Source organism: Anopheles marshallii, chromosome 2 (genome assembly GCF_943734725.1).
Source record: "Anopheles marshallii chromosome 2, idAnoMarsDA_429_01, whole genome shotgun sequence".
NCBI classification, from domain to species: Eukaryota; Metazoa; Arthropoda; class Insecta; order Diptera; family Culicidae; genus Anopheles; species Anopheles marshallii.
Window position 1 is genome coordinate 2,271,816 of NC_071326.1, and position 22,147 is coordinate 2,293,962.

Consider the following 22,147-nt stretch of genomic DNA (forward strand, 5'->3'; position numbering starts at 1 on the left):
ATAAGAGAAATATATTCATATTGAAACCCAATTTAATAATTTTTAAGCCGTAGCGTCCTCTCCTGTCTCGTGGCATTGTTGTCTAAAACATGTTACCACATTTTCAAGCATTGGCATATTAATTTATATGTAATTCCGTTCTTCTCCTCATTTCAGATTACTCATATCAGCTAGAAAACATTAAGCAAGTACTGTAGTGAGAAAAGTGATCCCGTAGGAAGCAGTAGCCGTACAAATACAATATCATAGATTACAGTGCAAAAACACCCGACAACAACAACTGCAACAACCATGGTGGACACGCAGCACTTCTGTCTGCGATGGAACAACTACCAGAGCAGTATCACGTCGGCCTTCGAAAACCTGCGCGATGATGAGGACTTCGTGGACGTGACACTTGCCTGTGATGGACGCAGTCTTAAAGCGCACCGTGTCGTGCTATCTGCGTGCAGTACATATTTCCGCGAGTTATTGAAGGTAGTGTACCTGATATTCTACTACTTGTTGGTTTCCTGCTCATGGCCAGTGTTACTTTTGCTTATTACATCACAGAGCACACCATGCAAACATCCCGTGATAGTGCTTCAGGATGTGGCATTCACCGATCTGCACGCGCTGGTCGAGTTCATCTACCACGGTGAGGTGAACGTGCATCAGCGATCATTGAGCTCTTTCCTGAAAACGGCGGAAATTTTAAGAGTGTCCGGTTTGACACAGCAACAAGCTGAAGAAACACATGGCGTAAGTGTTGTGAGGAGTCACATGTCTACCGTTATGTGACTGATTGGTAAATTGAACCATTTGTAACTTACTCCCGCATAGATGCATACATCGCTTGGTACCAACTTGCCATCGGGTGTCGTACATCATCCGATCTACCCGGAGAAGATGCTGGACGACTCGTTGTACGTGTCACAAGGTGTATCTCCTCCGCCACATCTTGCCAACCTGCACAACAGTTCCTCTCCAAACAGTGGCAGCGGTGGTGGCGGTGGTGGCGGAGGTTGTGGAGGCGGCAACAGTAACGGTGCACCAATGGTGAATCAGCTCCTAAAGCGAGCGGCTGCAGCTGCCGCCCTACGACGGGAACGGAACAACTCGGCCCATTCAGACGAGATGGCCCTCAAGCGGCACCGGATGTCAGTGGACAGCAATGGTCCGACGAATATGCGCGATCTGGATGTCATCTGCAGTACGCCCCAAACGACAGCTACCGATTTTTCCTCGAGCGCCTCCAAGCAGCACATCAATTTGCCATCACCCCAGGGAAAAGATCAAATGCGACAACAGGACAGCTTATCCGGTCATGCAAACAGTGGTCAGTAAAGGACCAAGAATGCAAGAAGGAAACCTTAAACAATGATTCATACTAATAGTTGTGAACATTCTTCTTTCCATTTTATGCGTCTCTATAGGCAATAATAGTAGTTTCTCCATCAACAGCTCGAGTAACTTAATAAAAAGTAGTATTAATAACAATAACAATAACATCAACAACAACAACAACTTGAACAACAACCTATTGCACAGCAAGGAAAACAGTAGCGGCGGCGGTGGCCCAGTCGGTGGTGGTCTTTGCGGTTCCGGTCACATGCCAACGTCACTCGGCACCTCGAACGGTAGTAATACTGGCAGCCTCTGCTCGGCGGAAAAGGAAAGTCTAGCATCCTCCCCATCGGAACGTTCCGCTGAGGACGTGAAGTCAGAACCACTCGAGTTGCTGTGCGGTACGGGCGGTGATCAGGAAAACAGCTCCGACTCGGTGACGGACGATCACGGCGACCTCGTCAAAGGTGGATTGGATGTGAAAGGTTCCCTGCGGTAAGTAGCAAAACTCCCGTGTAGTCTATCCCGATGATGGCTCATAGCAATACTTTGTGCGTTTGTTTTGTTTTTTTTTTTGCGATCAGATCACCAAATGATCATGAGCTTGATACCAACATTCATCACCATAGTGGGGCCCAGTTTCTTATGAATGCTAATGAAAACAAGCTATTTCCAACGCCACCTTCGTTTAACTTTTCCATGGCAGCACTAGCAGCAGACCCTTCGGCGCTGGCAGGTGAGTAAATCGCGATTGTTGCGGAATAGCCGTTGGTGGATTTTTCGAGTTCTAATTAAGTTGCAGTCATAAATGAAGGCTTATCGAGTTGAACCAGAATTGGTTGAAGTATATCTGAAACCCTTATAACTTTCGTTAGCTCGATTTATCAACACTTGTTGCTTTATACAGAATTAGAGAGATTCCAAATATATTTCATCAAATTGTAGTTTGATTGCAAAATAACCAAGAAAGAGCTTCAGTTTTGTCGCTAGAACTCGGTGGATTTTGTACTTCGAATGATAAAGCTGGAACCAAATCTGAACTCTATTTGAGTTAACCTGGAATGAAGGAAATGTCAATTTTTTCCCAATTTTAGGATCATAGTCAAAATGTAAGTAATTCCTTGCATAACTTACACATGACTGATAGAGTTAAATTGTATATAGTTGAGAACATTTAGAAAACATTTATAAACACAGAATCGATTATGTCTTGCAAAGGCTAAAGCTACATACTCTACCTTACCCAGAAAAAATGCAATAAAAAATGTCAGAAATTGTCTCACTTGACCTCAAACCCCCATTATATGGCTTTTCCCAGCAGAAGCAATTATATACTGTATTACTCTGTACTAATTTTGCGTTCATTTGGGTATTACTTGTTCCCCTTTTCGGCACAGGATTTAGCACACAAGCACTGCAAGCGGTGGAGTTGGCCGGTTCGCCACAGGGTAAGTTAGTTTGTATTTCATTTTTGTTCACACGATACTTTGTTCTGAATTCTGAATTTCTCAACGAGCCAACAAAATTTATACATACATCGACTACTATCTTTCATAAACTTTCTTATTTATACCTGTTTTATTTTATTTTTTTTACAAACGTTATATATTTTCCATTTTCCAATTGAAACCAAATCAAAACCAAAAACAAAACAAAAAAACAATTACTAACTCTATATCAACTTTTGCTTACGATGCGCAAAAACCGTGGGAAAATATGGAGTTTTTGTGCGGATTTTTAAAAATGCCAAACTAAAACCAAATTCATTCATCCACGCACTGTTTCAGATTATTTGAAACTTTCGACAACAACAACTACAACTACAGCAAAACAAAAAAAAGAAGTAAATGAAGAATCAAAAACACATTACATTGAATGAAAATTGTTAGCATTTTTTCTTTGTTTTCATATTTTGTGTATTTGTCAAAATAAAAGTTTGTTTTTCAAAACATATTAATGGTCAGAGATAAAAAAAAACAGTCCTTCGATAGTACTAAATTTTCTTCTACCGAAATCGTGTAATCTGTCCATGATCTGAAACACATCCTGAGCAAACAAAATTATTATCCAATTCCATATTTTCTTCCTACTTTCTTCTAAATACTAACAAGTAATTGCTTTTAACGTTATATACCTATGTGCCATTAAACTTACATAACTTGGAACTGTCTAATAAACAAAACTCAAACTATAAAAGAAAAACAGATGGCAAAATTTTCCGACGAAACAAACCAAACAAAAACAAATTTACAATAGTTTTTATTCGAAGTTAAAGTATTTTTATTGCTTTAAAAACTTCTACGGTAAAGCAATAATGAAGAAGGATTGAATGAAGAGGATTCTTTGAAGAAGATATGGTTTATCTTCTGCGTTTAAATTTTGAAATTTTCCTTTTTCAATTGTGTGCTTTGGTCCAAACTTTCAATTATAAACGATAAACAAAATTCACAGCTTTGATGAAAAGATGAAAGTGTACTTGCAAAATTTGCAAACACACTCAATCAAGCAGAGTTAAAGCAACTAACATACGAAATAGCCCTTAGTCGGTTAAAAATACAACAAAACATTTACATATCGTGAATCGCAAAACTAACGCATTACTATTAAAAGGACATATTATGCTACCATAAACGACAGCTAATGTGCCCGTTTGTGTGTGTGTTTTTGTATTTTATTTTCTTTTTCGTCCAAATCAACGACCCTTTTTTGTATTTGTATTCATGTTTGCTTTTCTTCATAAGTTGTGTGCTGTTTCGGAATTTTCGTTTTCGGGTTTGAACTAGTGTAAGAATGTATAACTGTTGTTTGGTATAAAATTACGTGTTTGGTCGTGTTTATACATCGTTGTTGTGTGTTTTAAGTTTAAAACAAAACAAAATATGCTAAAAGCCTCTAAATGTTCAATATTCATTCCATTCATTTTAATAATCAAACACAAAACTACAATGCTGCATTTGTTATATTTTATTTGACAAACAAAAACGTGAACGTGTTTTATTTGGACATTGAATGTTTTAAGTTTTGTCTTTACTTTAGAAGAAAATACTTTGTTTCAAACCGACTCACGAAACACATTTTGTGACGTTCTGTAAAACGGTACTATCTTACTGTATTACTGTTTGACTACTCCCTACAACACAACTACCTATACTTATCGCTACCAACTATAATGCTAAACCACTAAACCCTCAAATGCTACCACTAGTATTATTCCTATTACTGCAACTATTACTACTACAACTACTACTATTACTACTACTATTATTACTACCACTACTACTACCACCACTTCTTTTACTACTACTGTTATATCTTTTGCCACTTTTACCAATACGGCTGCCACTGTTACTATTACTTTTACCACCACTGTTTTTATCAATACTGCTATTTCCGTCAGTCTAAACAAACATGAAAAGTACTTTAATCTATTTTATACTTAACTTTTATCAACTGTTGGTGCCCGTTAGTTATAAAAAACGAAGAAGAACAAATGATGATTAAATCGAAGTACGATTTTTGTTTTTAAAAGCAACACAAAAACACGAATTACGAATTGGATTGTGCTTCTTGAAACTGAACGAACAAAAACGGACCAAACGAACACAAACAACCGAAACAACAAAAAATAGAAGTAAAAAGTAACATGAGCCAAAACATCTGCAGACAAAACTATGTACAAATTTTCTAGAGGGTTGGATAATGCATCTACGCTACATATACCATTAATGGTTATTATTATTGTAATTATTATTTCACATAATTTACGTTTAAGATATGGCTGTTCCTCGGACACGGAAATATTAACCTTAGTAACAAAGCAGGATACTATGAAAACAAGCAAAACAATACATTACTATAATCTTAAGCAGCAAAACACGTTAGTACAAATTTGGTAAATAATTATCGGATATTAAAACCTACCAAAAAACCCAAACCCCTGTACAAAGTAAGAAACAAAAGGTGCTAAATTATCCCGCAAATTAAACATATAATTGAACTGTACAAAGATAAGGGTGGAGACATTGGAAGATATTATGTATTAAGGTATTATTAAAAACAAAATGATGCATCAAATTGCTGGTATCGAAACAGTGTATGTACAATGGCACAACAAAATAGAACAAAATTATGTAAAACTGAAAAAAAATGTTCCCCAAATCAGTCGGTCAGCATAAACATGTCAAACGGTGGGAGTAAATTGTATTGAAATATGGAAGATTTAAATATGACTGTTTGATCACCAAACCTCATCCAAAACCCCACTAAAGGTCAAATCGTTTGTGTATGTACCTAAAACTTCTCATCAGCGTTACAACTGATATGAATGCTGACGTGACTGGAAAAGGAACCTGCAAAATGTGATACACACAATACTGGAAGTATAATGAATTATAAAACAAAATCAACCCATTGTGCAAACACAAACACACACAAACATACTTACTGTAAATATTAGTACGTAGTAGTTACACGATGCTGTTACACTTAAATAGCTTTTGGAGAAAGTCGCTTATATAATGGAGGAGAGTAAGCAAACGGTGGAGCGCGTACACTTACAAAGATTGAACCTTAAATCGAACCCAATCAAATGCAACAAAACAGAAACAAGCTTACCCCCAAAATAAGAAAAGTATTAAAATAGTTTCGATAACAAAAGACAACTATAAATGCTCCCTGTCCCTTTTCCTCCTGTGTGCTTTTGTGAAATTTAACATTTTCATTCAATTCCTTTCCGATATTCGCTATTTGCGCCTCTCAGGATCGGGCCAGTGTCGTCATACCTTCACCAGAAATGTTCTTTTTTGCATACAAGTCCCTCTTATCTCCTTCTGATTGGATTGTTATGGTATCAGTTTAAGAGAGCGATTGTATTTTAATAACATTGTTCTAATGGTATCCTTTGTGTCTTACATGCGTTTGAGCTTATTTATTGCTAGTTATGACCGTTTAGTATGCATTTTCGATGTGTATTTTGGTGATCTCGTTGATCCGGCGTGGCGGTCGAGACACATTTTTTTATACACAATACAGGGTTTAACAACAAACTTTGCGATGTGAATGACAGTTTGCCGGTCTTGAAATTCGAAGTATATCCTCCCACTCAAAATGGTTCGAATTGGTTTTAGCGATTACTTTAGCTTTTTCACTGACATTTTGGAAGGATCGGATTTTCATGTTCAAATTTTGATTCCATAATTTTTTATAGTTGACGTAACAAGGCGTTGAAAAAAAATTACAAAAAAAAGAAAAAAAAAAGAAAAAAAAGACACTAAAGTTTTGTAACAAATTCAATGGAAACAAACAAATCTAAAATATTGAAATATATTGTAGATTTCTCTAATCGATTTATTATTTTTAACTAAATTGTGAAAGTTTAAAATACGCAAGCAATACTTCTGAATACATAACTGGCAGACCTTTTCTTATTAAACCAACAAAAATGCAAGTGATTTTTATAAACTGTCCTCGAATACCAAGAACCGCTCAAGTACCGCTACTAAGTAAATTAACTCACATGTTCTTAAGAACTTCCAGTAGGCAATTTGTTTGATCCAACCAACCTTGTTTGAAAAAAAAACTATATAAACAATATGAATTTTGCTTTGGGCTACACTACAGCTTGGATCATTTGGAAGTGAGGCACTTTGTAACGCGTATATCTTTTCTACCATTATTTCAATGGAAACACAGTCTTGTAATGAATCAGAGGTAATAACAATGTATAGAAAAAAATTAAATTAAAATAATATTCGTCATTTTTGTGAAGAATTTTTCGGCTGCTGCTTCAGCCACTTTTTAGGCCAAAAAATTAATTCTAATTTTTCATTCATACGGTGTCCTTAGTTACCAGTCGCTTTTTCTTCAATTTCTGTTTCATTATGGCCCAATATCTTTCTATTGGACGGTACTAGGGGCAATTCCATGGATTCAGGTGTTCTGACATTAATTTTAGTTCATCGTCGTTGTACAACTGTATCACGTTTTTGCTATAACGGCAGCTGGCAAGTCGAAAAATCGGCTTTCACGTAGGAATCGTCGAACAGCTTCCGAGCCAGGTTTCAAACCACTATTGCTATTTGAGGTTGCGATTGGGTTGATTATTTGCTTGGAAACACTTAAATCCTTCTCGGAGTCGGATTCGTTGTACAGAAGAGCGATCAGCGTTAAGGATTTTGGTCAAATCATAGTCCGAGATCATATGAGTTGCCTTGAGTTTCTGAATAACTCTCTCTCTCTCGCACTTGACGATTACCGTTTCCACTCCGTCACTTAATTTGCTCCTTACGGACAGTCGTCTGAGTCTCCTTAGACGGTTTCATCACTCACGCAACAGTCGATTTAGGCAAACGTTACTGTTTTGCCAACTCCCGAGTTGACGTTGTTCAATACTGACTGTGCAAAATCAATTTTCGCTTCTTGGAAGTGTCTATTTCTGTCAACAAATGTCAGAACATTCCATTTCGAATACGCTACTTTAATGAAACAAAGCAACCCAATTCTAAACAAACCAAGCCTTAGCTGGGCTATAACTTAGTTCATTGTATAGAACTTAGGAAAATTGTATAGAAACTTTTTTTATTCAAAAGAACAGCCAGCCCACATTGCTTATAACTTAAGATAATTTCATCTAAGATGCAATTTACATTCATTGGAAGATATTTCCTTCTACAAACAGTGTAAGGTCACCTTATCCCGGGTGTACTCGGCCTAAAAGAAACTTTTCAACATATTGAACAGATCTTGAATTTTCGGAACACGGTGAATGTATTTCTCCTCTTTACGGGAACCTACATCTTTGTCACAATCCCTTCTGCGGACGTCTAGAGATCCCAATTTTCCCAATATTCCTTTTGTACAGAATCCCTATACTCTCATCGAATTGTCAGCCTTTCTCCAAATTCCTGATTTCGCGAACAGAAAGTGACCCTACTACTTCTCCATCGTTTGTTTTTATTCTAGATAACTTTTTTATACGGTAAAGTCATCACACGCAACGTACAAAAATGCAATATATTAGCCAACCCAATAAACAGTTCCCGGTGAAGGTACTACTACTCCGTTTTGCTAATTGAACCACCTTCATTTGGGGGAAATGGGATCAGCATAAGGAAAGGATTTAATTATCGCTACATGATTTTCTTTCACACCTTCCACTCCACAACTCCTTTTTGCTAACAAATTCCTCCGTATCAGCGAGTCGATGGTTTTGTTTTTTTTTTTCTTCCCTAATTTTTGAACTTTTGTTTGTCGAAGCGTTCGAAAACAAAACATCCACCCGAATCCCTTTCCGTTTTTTTAAATACTACGTGAACCTCTAATTATGTTGCACATCTCTTTATGGACTCTTCCGTCGTCAGGGCGCCTGACGACAAAATCGCTACAATCGAACTCGTACGCTGTCCATTCCGTCGAACTGCTAAATGCTACTATCACACCACCATCACCATCATCATCATATCCCATGCCATCAGTGTTAGGCGAAGATTTCCGGTGCGATCCGTGTAACAAAAACCTGTCATCGTTAACGCGCCTGAGACGCCACATACAGAACGTTCACATGCGCCCGACAAAAGAGCCGGTCTGCAATATATGCAAGCGTGTGTATAGTTCCTTGAATAGCCTCCGGAATCATAAAAGTATCTATCACAGAAACATGAAGTACGCCAAAGACGACAAGAAGCTCGTACAGCTCTCGATCGGAGGTGCTAGTGCCGGGGCGGCCGGTAACAGTGGTGTTAGCCCTCCTTCATCGATGTCCACCAATACCCCAATACCACCCACATCACAGTCGTCTTCCACTACGAATGCGACCGGGGGTGGTTCGCACCCGTCGGCCCACCACCATCCCGCTACCATGCCCGGCAGTCCGATTGCACCAAATCGTCCAGGTGGTTACTTTTAATCGTATAACGTGTGTAACGCATTTCGAAGGGTGGCACAGTAAATAGCACTGAACGTGTACCGTACCAGGGTAATACAACTAGGCATGGTACGTTTTGGGAGCGGGGGGTGGGTGTTTTTTAGTTATTCCTTGGCGGACGAAACTGAGAGAGAATGAAAACTGTCCCAAGAGTATGAAACATCACTAGAAGAAAACAATCGGAAAGGAGTTATACACAAGCATACAACTGCGTTCATTGATAATTCTTGGTCACAGTTCTGGACTAATGCTGCCCACATTCAACGCATGTTAACTATATGCACACTTTCGAAAATGAAGAAGAAAAAATAGAACAATAAGGAATCGTTTTCTATTTTGATTAAGAAAAGACAATTCATCATGATTCAAGTAACAGCCCAATACTTAAAGGATAATAAGGACTAGAAATAATATGAATATTTACGTTTAAGCATAGTAATGGTTGATACGTGTTATTGCATGAAAAGAAAATTTAACAGCTTTTTTCTTGTAGAAATTGGATATAGGAAATTTGGAAACAGAGATTAAAACATGAGAAAGTGATAGTGACAATTAGGCATAAAGTAACAAATAATACACGACAAATATAAAAAAAAAAAAACGCTGGTTGAAGTTAGACAAAAAGTAAAAAAGTTATCATCTTGCTTTCGCATCTTTCATCCAACAACAAAAGAGGTGCATTTTATTGAAGGCCGGATGTGTGTTTTCTTAAAAATCTTCGAATAGTTTCTTTCAATAACTAACTTTACTGCACCAAGAGCGAGAGAGAGACACACATACACACACACACATACACACTAGTAAAAAAACAAACAATAGGACAAATACTAATGAATTGTATCTTAAAACGACCATCCGGTCCGTCAGTCCGTCTGTGCCCCAAGCGGGCGTGAGAGCTCAGTAATTTGGCTTCTGTTTTATTTCACACAATTGGAAATAAGAAATCGAGGAGACACTATAGTGACTTTCTGCTACGATTAGACCACTATTAAATTAGTTCAGATTGAATTGCTTCCCCATGTTCGTGAAAACAAACATTCATCACAATTATAATCTATAAACCATAAGATCGAAAACACACAAACAAAAAATTCGGAAGATTAATCGATTGAAGCATAAAATCATGGCGTAACCAGTCTTGTTAATAAATTTTTCATATATTTTTTGTATTTGTTTCGTTAGTTATTTTACACCTACATGCTACCTGGGGTAAAAGGACTAAAGACGTGGAAAAATAAGCAAAACAAAATAAGCAATACGAAACGAATGGGAAATTTTTCTTGTACATTTCTGTTAAGTTAAGCGTCGTAAACAAACTATTGGCCGTTAGAATGTTTTATTTTATTTATTTACCCTCCTTTTTCCTGGTTCCCTGTTTTGATCCCACTCCAACATCCCTTTTCTCTCCCTCCTTGCCATGATCATTCATATAGTCACTCACATATGGTTGAGAAGAATACAACATGTGAATAATAGCGCTCGAAATTCCCGCATGCCAGAGGTATTGCACTATACTGAATTTGCAGAGGCATTTAGGAAATTGGCGATAACAATTTTTAGTATTACTCGGTGTGTTGCCAGATTTGATTTTGCATAACATTGTATTTCATTTTCATTCTCCGCAAAACACGCTCATCGTTGTTCGATTCGGCAAATATTTTCCCGCATTCCCTCTGTTTGTGTGCGTTCATGTGAATGTGTGTGTATGATTGCCACACTTCATAAATGCAAATGCGTGTCTCCTTGTCTGTTTTTTTTATAATTTCCATTGGCAGGTCTTTAAAATTCATGACATTTTAAGTACCCTTTCAAAATGAGAGAAAGATACAATAGGGAGGGGCACCCAGCACCAAAGAATAAAAAAGACAAAGGATACACATTAGGCATTGACAATATGCTCAAATACATCAACAATATGCCTCAAAATCTGCTAAATTACATAAAAACAGCTACAAACGAAGTCGTCTAATGCGTTTAATAATTTTGTTGAATGTAGCGTAAAAAAGAAAGGCAAACCCTTGCAAGAACTGATACCTAATTAGCAAACAACTATTGTTCCGTTTTGGTTCATACGCTCTTGTCCAGGTTTTTTGGACTTTTAAGGGCGTGCCACATGTCCTCGCGTGTATTGTAGTTCAACACAAACTCTTTTTCTAGCAATTAGTCCTGTACGTTCCTAATTAAATAAAAGGTAACTCTTTACCTTTTATATAAGCAATTATTCCAACTTGTTTTACTGTAAAGTAAAATGGGAAATTTTGATGCCAATATTTCAACAACACACCCCAAACATACTCTCATTGTTATATAGCTTTGATTAATCGTACTACTTGTCCCATTACTACCTCTCAATATTTGGAAAATCCCAATGCAACCAATTTTAAGCCACATTATGCCCCTAAAAAGTTCCATTCCATCCTGCCACCCCAAACCCTTCCATTATTCCTTATTTTTCCCCATGAGAATAGAGCAAAACAAGAAAAACAGTAAAAATTGGTTCATAACTCTACCTTTGCCGTCAATGTGTTCTATGTGTTTACTTCTTTTTTTTAATTATTATTACCCTTCTCACTATCACCCTATCCTGCCCTTTTTTTTGTTGTTCACTGATTACATGGATGCTGATAACTATTTGAAAAATGGAAAATATAATAGCAATATCATTATATGTTTACCCAAGCAACATCAATCTAAATGTCCTACAATACCCCCCTTTCTAATTGGCAACAAATTCACACACCATTCGGCCATGTACGATACGCATCTTATTTTAAACATATTTTTTCTGTTTTTTTCGGATTGTCTTTTTCGTCACCTTCCTGTATTTTTTGTTGTTGAACGTGTTTCCTTATCGCAGAGAAAAAAGAAAAGCAAAACGATCGATTAGCTTACCCAATCAGAAATTAAATTAAATCTAAAAAAACGGCCGAAATGAGCTTCTTTATGCGGGCCTACGTAGCAACAAAAAACGTCAACAAGAAAAACTCAAACTCAATGATTCGATGACGCATGATTCAAAATTTGTTTAAATTAAACCCTCAAAAAACAGTACAAAAGTCGATAGTTTGCTTGAAAGATAGAGTTCAGTAAGTGTATGCTCCCTTGTATATGATGAATATATTCATTCTTACCTTGTAACAACTGTAGGAAAATTCATTTTATTTGTGCACTAAAAATCAATACAAAAGTATCGATCAAACCAATGATCGTATCAAACATATGGCAAAAACAATCGAATTAGAACGCAATAAAATAAGCAAAAACAAAACAACAAAAGCCAACCCAAAAACAACGCAAAACAGTAAGTCACTATTGTCTCTCTTTTCTTTTTCCCGGTGCTGCTTATCGGTCGATTCTCACTCGATATATGCACGTACGTTCACGTTAAAATGCGCGCGGTTTGGACACACCCACGTTTCCCCGGGGGGGCGCCAACAACCAACCGACTATGGTGTAAAAATGTAATTGTGCGGTACGTCACTTGTACTCCTACTACTGCTACTACCAACACCATCACCACCACTACTACTACTACTACTTACACCCTGTGTGTCTCTCTCGCGCGTTGTGTGGTCACTTTCGCACTTTCGCACGTTCACGTACGGCACTTACACGTGGCGGTTGGTTGGATGTGGGACATACCTCCACCCCGGCAGGCATGAGCATGGCGGCAAGCATGGCGTCCCAGCGCTCCGCTTCCCCACCAGACGGTGGGCACGGTGGTCACGGGGGTCACGGTATCAATCGGCTCTCGTTGCCGCTGCCGCTGGCGGCCTGCCACAGATGCGACGTGTGCGGCAAGCTGCTGAGCACGAAGCTGACGCTCAAACGGCACAAGGAACAGCAGCATCTGCAGCCGCTAAACAATGCGGTCTGCAACCTGTGCCACAAGGTGTTCCGAACGTTAAACAGCTTGAACAATCACAAGAGCATTTATCATCGCCGGCAGAAGATCCTGCACCACCATCATCATGCACACCTGCATGGTCAGCACCCGTTCGCGGCGGTTGCTGCCGCGGTTGGGGCCGGGGGCGGTGCGGTCAGCCCCCTGCACCACGGTACAGCGGCGGCGGCCGCCGTTGCAGCCGCAACCGGTGCCGCCCACCACGAGCTGCTAAACAACAATGCTGGCAGTACCGACTGTGATATCAAGCATAGTGTCACGACCAAGCTCGAATACATGTAAATAGCTCCGCGGTCTCTTCCCATGTTAGTAGTCTGCTGAAAACCATAAATGATCCCGTCAACGCTTCCTACCACGTGCGACCGTGTCGCTTAGTATGAGAAGGCAAGCAAAAAGAAAAAAGAAAATTTTAAGAAAAATTACATCTTACAAAGAAGATGGGTCACCAGCTCATGTTTGAATGATTTATATGTGTATGTGTGTGTATTTAACGAAAATCCCTCAAAAAAATCGGATGCAAAAGATGTTCTTCTATATCTCTTTATCAGATCTATTTTTATCGAGGGAGTGACTCTATCGCTCTTACTCGTTTTCTGTCCCTTATTTGAAATGTGCTTAAATGCATTCAATCACTATATAAAGCCGAGATCTATAATGGTAGAATTAGTACAGCGTCCTCCGACCTTTTCCTGTCCTACTTATACCTTATACTTTCCAACTTCTAATATGCAAGTCAACCTGCACCAAGCGAAATCGATCCTAATCGGTTTGAGTGTAAGTAGATTCAGTAGATTCGATATTTCCGGCCAGGTTCAAAAACGCTTAAGGAATGCACATAAATCCACGTGATTTATATAACCCACGAATTCTTACAAAAGTAAAAAAAAACTTTTACGCCAATACGCATCCTAAAATCGCGATCAGAAATTACTCGCGACGGAGTGTCCATCTACGGTGTTATCATCCGCGACCACCAACCATTGTTACTTTACAGAAAAAAAAGCAATCTGCAAACAATGGAAGTGGTAGTGGAACTGTTCTAAAAGCTTGAAATTAGAGTTTGGTTATAGTATATACAACATTTGTTCGCATTTTCTATCGATATTGAGGAATCTATATGATTATTCGTTTAATCAATTCAATCTGAATTTACTGAATTTATTATATCTGTTTATTCTGCCTCATCATCATCATCATACTTCAGCAGCGTATTTTTTACATCCTCAAAACACATAGGAAATGTGTGTGAAAGAAGTTAGTGGGAAGGATCCGAGAACTGCTGATCGCTTTGCATGATTCTAGTAGAATATGCGTGCGTGGTCCCGCCTCTGTTTGTGGTTCAATTATTGATGATTTATTTATATTTATTGTGAAATTACAGTAAAACGTTCATTATCCAGGCAACTGCGAACTGGCCGCAAGCCGGTTAAACGATTTTCACACATAACAAACTCTTCAGCTTTGTACGTGCAATATTTTTACATGAAGGTGATAGGTCTACCCTAAAACAATTCATATACGAACAGTTGTTGTTTATTATTATTATGGAATATTTTTCGTTGAGTTTATCTTGAAAAACAATTTATTAAAAACTCTCGGGTCCGTATCGGGCAGATGTAACAAAACATCAAAACGATTCTACTTTTTTTAGCCCAATAATCTGCCGGATAATTCGCCCGCCGGTTTTCGCCACCACGGACAGTCGATGTTCTACTGTATATGGACACACATTGTAAAATGATGCGAATCTTATCTGTGGATGCAACCGAATTCGTTCGATCTAAATTCTTTATACCCCTGATCGGAGTCATTAATGCTTTCTTGAACCTTCCGACATCATCAAACGTACTGAGGCTTCTTGCGTCTACAAGGTCAGGTTGGAATGAAACATATGGGTCGGAACCAATGCTATTCCGGATTAACCCACGCAATGAGTCATTGCCCATCACTATTTTCAACCCATTCTATGTTATCCTTGTTATAGATTCGTCAAGCAAAACAATTTTGTTGTAGAAATAAAGTTAAAAATAATCTTTCGGTTCAAGTTTAAATTTCTAATGGTCGAAATTAGACGTAACGCATGCAAGAAAATGAGAGATAATAGATAGGTAAAACATGATCTGAAAAATACGCTTCTGTTTGATAAATGGTACTTATTACCCACAAAAAGTCTCTTCATTTAGATAAAAACTGTAATCTACTGCTAAAAACATGAATCTAAATAAGGTTGCCATTCCTAATAGTTCTGACCCGAGTCCCATTTCCCCACCTTCCTCGTTTCACCCTCCAGACGAGTTTTATCCGTTATATGTCGCTGCGCACACTTTTTTGGCGCAGTACGAAGCAATCTGTCGCTAATGTTTATTTTTAATAGTTCATTTATATACATACTTCATAATATTTTTTTGTTTTGTTGAAACTTCTACATACATTTATTACAGCGTTTCGTAGTAGTCTGTTAAGTTAAGCCATGTACATCTTATACATTATGTCTTTGCTATTAAATAATGCCACAAATCGATGACTAGCGATGAAACAGGAGGGAGAACGTAATCCTGTGTTACACGTTAGGACAGCAAAAAGGAAAAGTATCAAGCATCAGTAATGGATAATTTCCTACTACCCTTGCTCATTATGGTCTTGTGGTTTAGTTTGCGGATCGTTGCGGTTGGTCAATTGCGAAATTACATAAATTATTTTAATCTAGCGGAATTCTTCGGCTTGTTGTGTTAAAACGAAAAGGAAATGAAACCAAAGTTTGCATTTTCAGTATGAAAAAAGAAACAACAAACACACACGCACGCATTACTGTATATTTTTGACTGTACGTGAAATTAATGTGAAGACTGATTTTCATCTTTTTATTACCATTTTGGGTTAATACTTTTTTTATTATTGTCGTGGACATATGTGGGGCGCTTATATTCGATTAGTGTAAATTATATACCTTGTTCAGCTTACTGCCCCAGCAGTGAACGCTGCCGCAATGAAAATATTACCAGTCTCAACTGGAATGCGAGCGGCTATCAGAAATGCCACAACAAAACAGCTGCATTGTCTGACAGGGAAAGTGTAAACAGTAAATATGCGCAAAAAACTAAGACCGAACAGTAAGAAATTATTCATCCTTTTTGTTTAAATATATTTATCTGCACAAAGCACAATAACTCATACGACGACATAATCATTATTTACCGTTTAAAAAAGATTTGTTCTGTGTGTAATGCTTACAGACGGAGTTGAAAACTGGAGTTAGAAAACTTCTAATACACACTACACGTACACGCTATGCTACTGCTATATGAAACCAAGAATCTTTGTTGTGCGTAGTTAAATCTTAGAACACTTCTTTGTTCGACAGAGGGCCAAGAGTTGTTTGCGTTTTTGTTTTTTTTTTATAAATAATTATATAAAACTTTGTCAGTGCACATACCCCACTAAGTGGTTTGGGGGTTATGTTTCTTAGGGCAATAATATGAACTGCGTCATGCTGCCACTCTTCCATTATAATTATTATTACGATTATTACTAATTACTGCTACCCGTTTACTATAACCGATTTATAAAATGAACTACTAAAATCCCATGTTCAATGTTTAAGTTAGGTGCGTACTGCGCTGTATGTGTGGGCAAGTAGAATGCAAGAGAGAGGGAGAAGAGAGAGAGAGAAAGAGAAGGAGAAAGAGAGAAAGAAAATAGAACATGAAAGAAGAAGAAAATGGCGGAGTATATTACGGAACAGCATAATATATCCTGTTGGTTTTTAAATTTCCACAGGACGTTACAGACGATGAATGTTAAGTTTAAATGATAATAGTTTAACTTTTGTAATCATCGTAATAATCATCGTCATAACTTAAATAGTACTATTTTTGACAATTTTTTTGTTTCGCTTAAGTGGATATTCTATATTCAATTTGATGCATTAAATTTTCTTCTCATTTTAAGCAAAAAAAGTGCATCGACAAGCATAATGTAAAAGGTTTATATTGTGTGTCTGTGTATGTTTCTCAATTCGGGGGATTCATTTTTGCTGTTTTGTTCTGTCCGCAACATCATAGCGAAAGTTGTTGCAGTTGTCATGTTGATAAATCGTCATAGGATGGGCAACGTTCATCATGCGTTTGATGTCAAGAAAAATAACGAATGCAGTTTAAATAATTCACCACATCAACACACTAGTAACGTGAAAGTACTCGATCATAAATGAATAAACACACACTAGATCGAGCAGCAAGCATTTGTAATTGACATTTGCAAACATTGTAAAAAGTAAATAGCAAAACCGGGCAAAACAATACAGCCACTCAATAATGCAAAAAAGAAAAATATAGATAATTTTAAAAAAGGAAATCTTAGATTGCGGCCTGCAAAGTTACGAATACGACTGATTAGATTCTAAATCGAGTATAAATTATTGCGTGTACGTATGACACGGGAAATGGTTCGGACCGTAATTTGTATTTAGACACCAAAAAGTACTATTTGGAGAAACAAAAAGTAAAAGTTGCCATTTGTTTACAAAACTGAGCAGAATAAACATTATGGATGTGAAGCACGAATCTGTAACAAAGCTATAAACACGAAAAAAATTACAATCGTACATGAAGTAAAAGAATCATGAACTAATGGCACAAGCTTTTTTGAGAGGGTTGAAAAAGACAAATTATTATCGATTGAGACAAAAAAGTTACCAAAACTGATTTTAGTATTACATACAACAAGGCTATTTTGTTTTGGGCTCCACATAATGTTAAACAATGCTTTTTTCTGGTAATCGAAAAGAAAATGTGTACATGTGTAAAAACAAAGAGGAGAATCATTAGAATGAAGGAAAAAACAAAATATCCCAACCTTTGTGGCTCACTGTTGTATTTTATTGGGTATTGGAAAATGGTGGTAAAACAAAGCTGAGCTGTTTGTTTCATTGTGATTCACTTAGAACGGTATTTTTGTGAGGAATAGAGCACAAAACAATAACATGAAATATCCCCTCCTCCCAACGATAACGAGTAACAATAAGATGATATATTTGGGGGTATACAAACAAGCAATTTGGGTGTGAAATGGAGGAACTTTGCATTTGTACATTGTGGTGCGCGCGTGTGTGATTTATTTTGTAGACTTTTTGTAGCGTTAAGAAGCATTTACGTGTTCCGAAATTTTCCGACGTAAAAAACTGGCCTGTACAGTGGCTTCCCGAAGAGAACAGCAATAAATTAAAGCTGAAAAGTAACAAAACAATTTAGAAACCAAACAAAATTTAACACTCAAAAAATTATGAAAAAGTATACAAAATTCCAAACAAGTTGGTTAATAAGAAGCGTACAACATCTAACGAAAAAATATACAAAATTTAAACAAATCACCATGAAAATTAAGAACAAAGAAGAAAAACACAACCACACAAGAGAAAAAAAAACTATTTGTGATTGTCTAAAAGACTGAAATTTAATAATATTTTTGAATTGGCATCATTGCTCCCAACAGACCATTTATGCTAAGGAAATCAGAATGTGTAAACAAAAGTTTGTAACTCCACTCGCGAAAAACACATTGGAGATCGGGAGAAGCTTACAAGTGTAAATGCAAAATATAAGTCTGAATATTTTATTTTTTCGTTTCGAAAATAATTCGGCAAAATCGTGCGAATAAAGGAAAACCTTAAAATACACTAACGCCAACAAAAATTAATTAGAAAGTGAAAATGCGAGTAGGAAGGAAAGGAAAACCAAAATTAGCAAAATATTTGTTTTTAAATATAATTTTATAATCTGGCACATGTTTTTTTCGCGAGAGAAAAAGAGTTTATTTTGTTCTATTTATTACGTTCAAATCGAATGTTTATTTAATTTATTCTTCGCCCGGCAGAAAATAAGTGACGAAAGGACAGAAAGGGTGTAAAAAAATGCTGTTGTGCAAAATTCGTGAAACGAAAATTAAGAACTATTTTTCCTTTGTTTATATAAATTGCGCAAAAAAGCAAATCTACAAAACTCTGATACGAACGCTTCCCAAAACCTATTGCAAACGTCTAACAACACACTTCACCGACAACATAATGGCCCCTCGTATAGAAAAACTATAAGTATGATAACAGCAGAATAAAAAAAGAACACAAACTGGATATGAATTTAAAGCATACTGAGTAAGACAATTGAGTAAGGTACAAGCTACCCATATAAAGGTGATGCGATATAAAGTAATGTTTGTTTATTGCCAATTTTGTTCTTAAGTGAACCGCAAACAGTAAGACATTGATTAACGCAGAAAAACAACAATGCAAAGTTTAATTAGTGTGTGTTAAAACAGAAGATCAGAAAGCGAAAAATAACGTGTTCCAGTAAAACCGAAAATAGCATCGTACAGTAGGAAAACATGGTGGATTAGTGGAATGTAAAAGAATGAAGAAAAAATTCAAATCTAATAAAGCCAACATAAAGGGAAAAAAATAAAAGAAACATTACAACATTAGACAAAAATCTTACATGGTACTAATAAAACAGAACAAAACTCTCACCTAATGTAATAAACAAATAAAAAGAAACAGAAAACGAGAAGAAGAGAAAGGATAAAATACTACAAAACCAGATCGCATGAAATGTATAGAAAAATAGGGCTACAGGAAAACTTAAGTTTTACTTCTTCTCATAACATTTAAATAAAAATATGTTGACAAATGAAACTACAAAACAAGATAACTAAGGACACAAAGAGCAGATAGCAGAGAAGAAAGCAGAACGATTTTGTTTAATATAAAATAACACAAAACAAACGAAGCGTAGTGGAGAGTTAACAAAAAAAAAACTACGCGCATTGCGTAACACATACACAGATCAAAACACAGCTTGTAAAACACAGTTAAAACACAAATATCAGTAATTGAATAAAACAGTATCTACTATTTCGAAAAGCGTTATTCTTTACCATTGATGCGTCGATATATAGTATTGAAAAGCCAAAAACTCAAAGAAAACTGACTAGAAGTCCCAGAGCATTTCAAATTTATGAACAATGTCAAACCGGGGCCCTCCTCCCCTGTTTGTGGTACGCCAAAATTCGAGTTAAAGACGCGCAAGACGAAAATATTTTCGTTTTTTGTTCTATTTGTGTATGTTTTTTCGTTTCTTTAAATTATTTCGAATGGGAAAAGATTTCCTTTTACATCGCCTTTATTGTGATTACTACTACTACTACAACTACTACTACTACTACTACTTCAAACTACTACTTGTTGGTATGGTTTTTAAATATTGGTATGATTTTCGCATCATTTTAGCAACGATTTTTTAAATGTGTTCTCTTTTTCTTTATATATATATATATGGTACGATATATATATATACATGGTACGATATTATTGTGTTACTCCAGTTGAATGTTGTGTGGCTTTTACGTCAATGTCAAACAGTGTACCAGTAATTAGTGTTATTACAATTGCTTATACCTATTTTTATACGTGTATACATTTCATTTTTATGTGTTATTCCCCGTTTGCTTTTGATCTAAATGTATTTTTGTACCATCTACCGCACCAACCAACCATGAGGTGAAACGAATAAGTGTACGAATTATGGCAAAGCCTAGAGCGTAAAGAAAAGGTAATAAAAAAACAAAACCTAATTTGCCAATGCTCTGTACATGTATGTAGAAGCTTGGCAAGTTGGCAATACGGAAGACATACTAAATATAGCGAATTAATAGAAAAATCGTATCGTAGCTTCTTCGTTTCTGCTACGCGTTCTCTCTCATCGTTTGGCTCATCTACAGTGTGTACATCGAACGTTGCATCGAACTTAACAATGAGGGAACAGGGATTAAACAATGAGGGTCATTCCGTGTATCAGATTGATAATAATGCTTTCGTTAGGTCTTTTCACAATGGTCATCTACGGTCGCACCACTATGCACGTCTTTCGGACGTTGATGTAATCTCTCAAAATGCAGTTCTCCTCCTTTCTTATGTATAATGATATGTCACTATTGATATCTACTATCTGTACTCAGTTTTCTTTTCTTCACTCTTCTCTCTGTTGTATGTTTTTCCTTTCTCTCTCTTTCGCTCTCTTTCTCGCTCTGTTTATCTATTTCTTCTACATATAAACGGCCATCTTTGGCGAACACACCTTGGACACTACTGCAAACCAGCTGTAGAATCTTGTGCCGTAACGAGTACTACCATTCTTCGTATACCTACCAATAAGCCAGCAATAATTTTCCACCTTCTAGTGTTTTGCGCCCACCCCTACAACACCCCTATCCGTTCCTTTATTTGTTTCGCTCTGTATTCACGCGAATCTTCAAAATAAGTTTCACAAAGGTATCAAAAAACAGAGACATCAACAAATAACAACTACTACAACAGCAACAATGAGACAACTGCCAAGTTTGACAGCTAAAAAGGTGGGGTACCGCATAGACAGATTACTGTTGTTATAAGTAAATTCCTTTTCGGGTTGCCCACTGCCTACATGACTGAAACAGTTTGACACACTATATCTGTAGCTTGGCTATAAAACATCAAACTCTGTCTCTTTCTCTCCCTTCTATTGTGCCAAAAACACACACGCACAACCTGTTCACAATCAATACTTTCTCTGAACACCGATCTGTCTCTCTACTACTCATCATCATTACTGTCTACTCCGTTGGCTGTCTCTTCCAACTGAATGAATAAAAACCTTCTCAAAATTCATCGAAATTGCAAAAAAACGAAAATAATAAATTACAACCAGACTTTACAGAACAACAATATTACAAAACAAAACAAAAAAAAAACAAACAAACATCACCTTCAATTGCGTAGTTTTTTGGAATGTTTTTCGTGTGTCTTGTATATTGCAGGCTGCTCTCCTAAGAAACTGTTTTCATGTCAGCTGTGTGGCAAAGTGCTGTGTTCGAAAGCATCACTGAAACGGCATATCGCCGACAAACATGCGGAAAGGCAGGAAGAGTACCGTTGCATCATATGCGAGCGCGTCTACTGCTCGCGAAAC

General features: G+C 36.9%; 1 protein-coding gene across 1 annotated transcript; it reads left to right on the top strand.

Moving 5' to 3' along the window:
- The first annotated feature begins 288 nt into the window (after positions 1–288).
- On the top strand, positions 289–13,433 carry LOC128710494 (broad-complex core protein-like). Its single transcript, XM_053805549.1, has 7 exons — positions 289–477; positions 553–741; positions 823–1,318; positions 1,416–1,821; positions 1,911–2,062; positions 2,724–2,774; positions 12,904–13,433. Exons 1-7 carry the CDS (start codon positions 292–294, stop codon positions 13,431–13,433), a joined length of 2,010 nt encoding a protein of 669 aa, XP_053661524.1. The 5' UTR covers positions 289–291.
- Positions 13,434–22,147: the final 8,714 nt, after the last annotated feature.

Bases quoted from the DNA above. Each gene is read 5' to 3' on its own strand.
- LOC128710494 (XM_053805549.1), top strand. From the start codon at position 292: ATGGTGGACACGCAGCACTTCTGTCTGCGATGGAACAACTACCAGAGC. The intron at 478-552 runs GTAGTGTACCTG...ATTACATCACAG, and splicing joins ATTTCCGCGAGTTATTGAAG to AGCACACCATGCAAACATCC. The intron at 1,319-1,415 runs GTCAGTAAAGGA...GCGTCTCTATAG, and splicing joins ATCCGGTCATGCAAACAGTG to GCAATAATAGTAGTTTCTCC.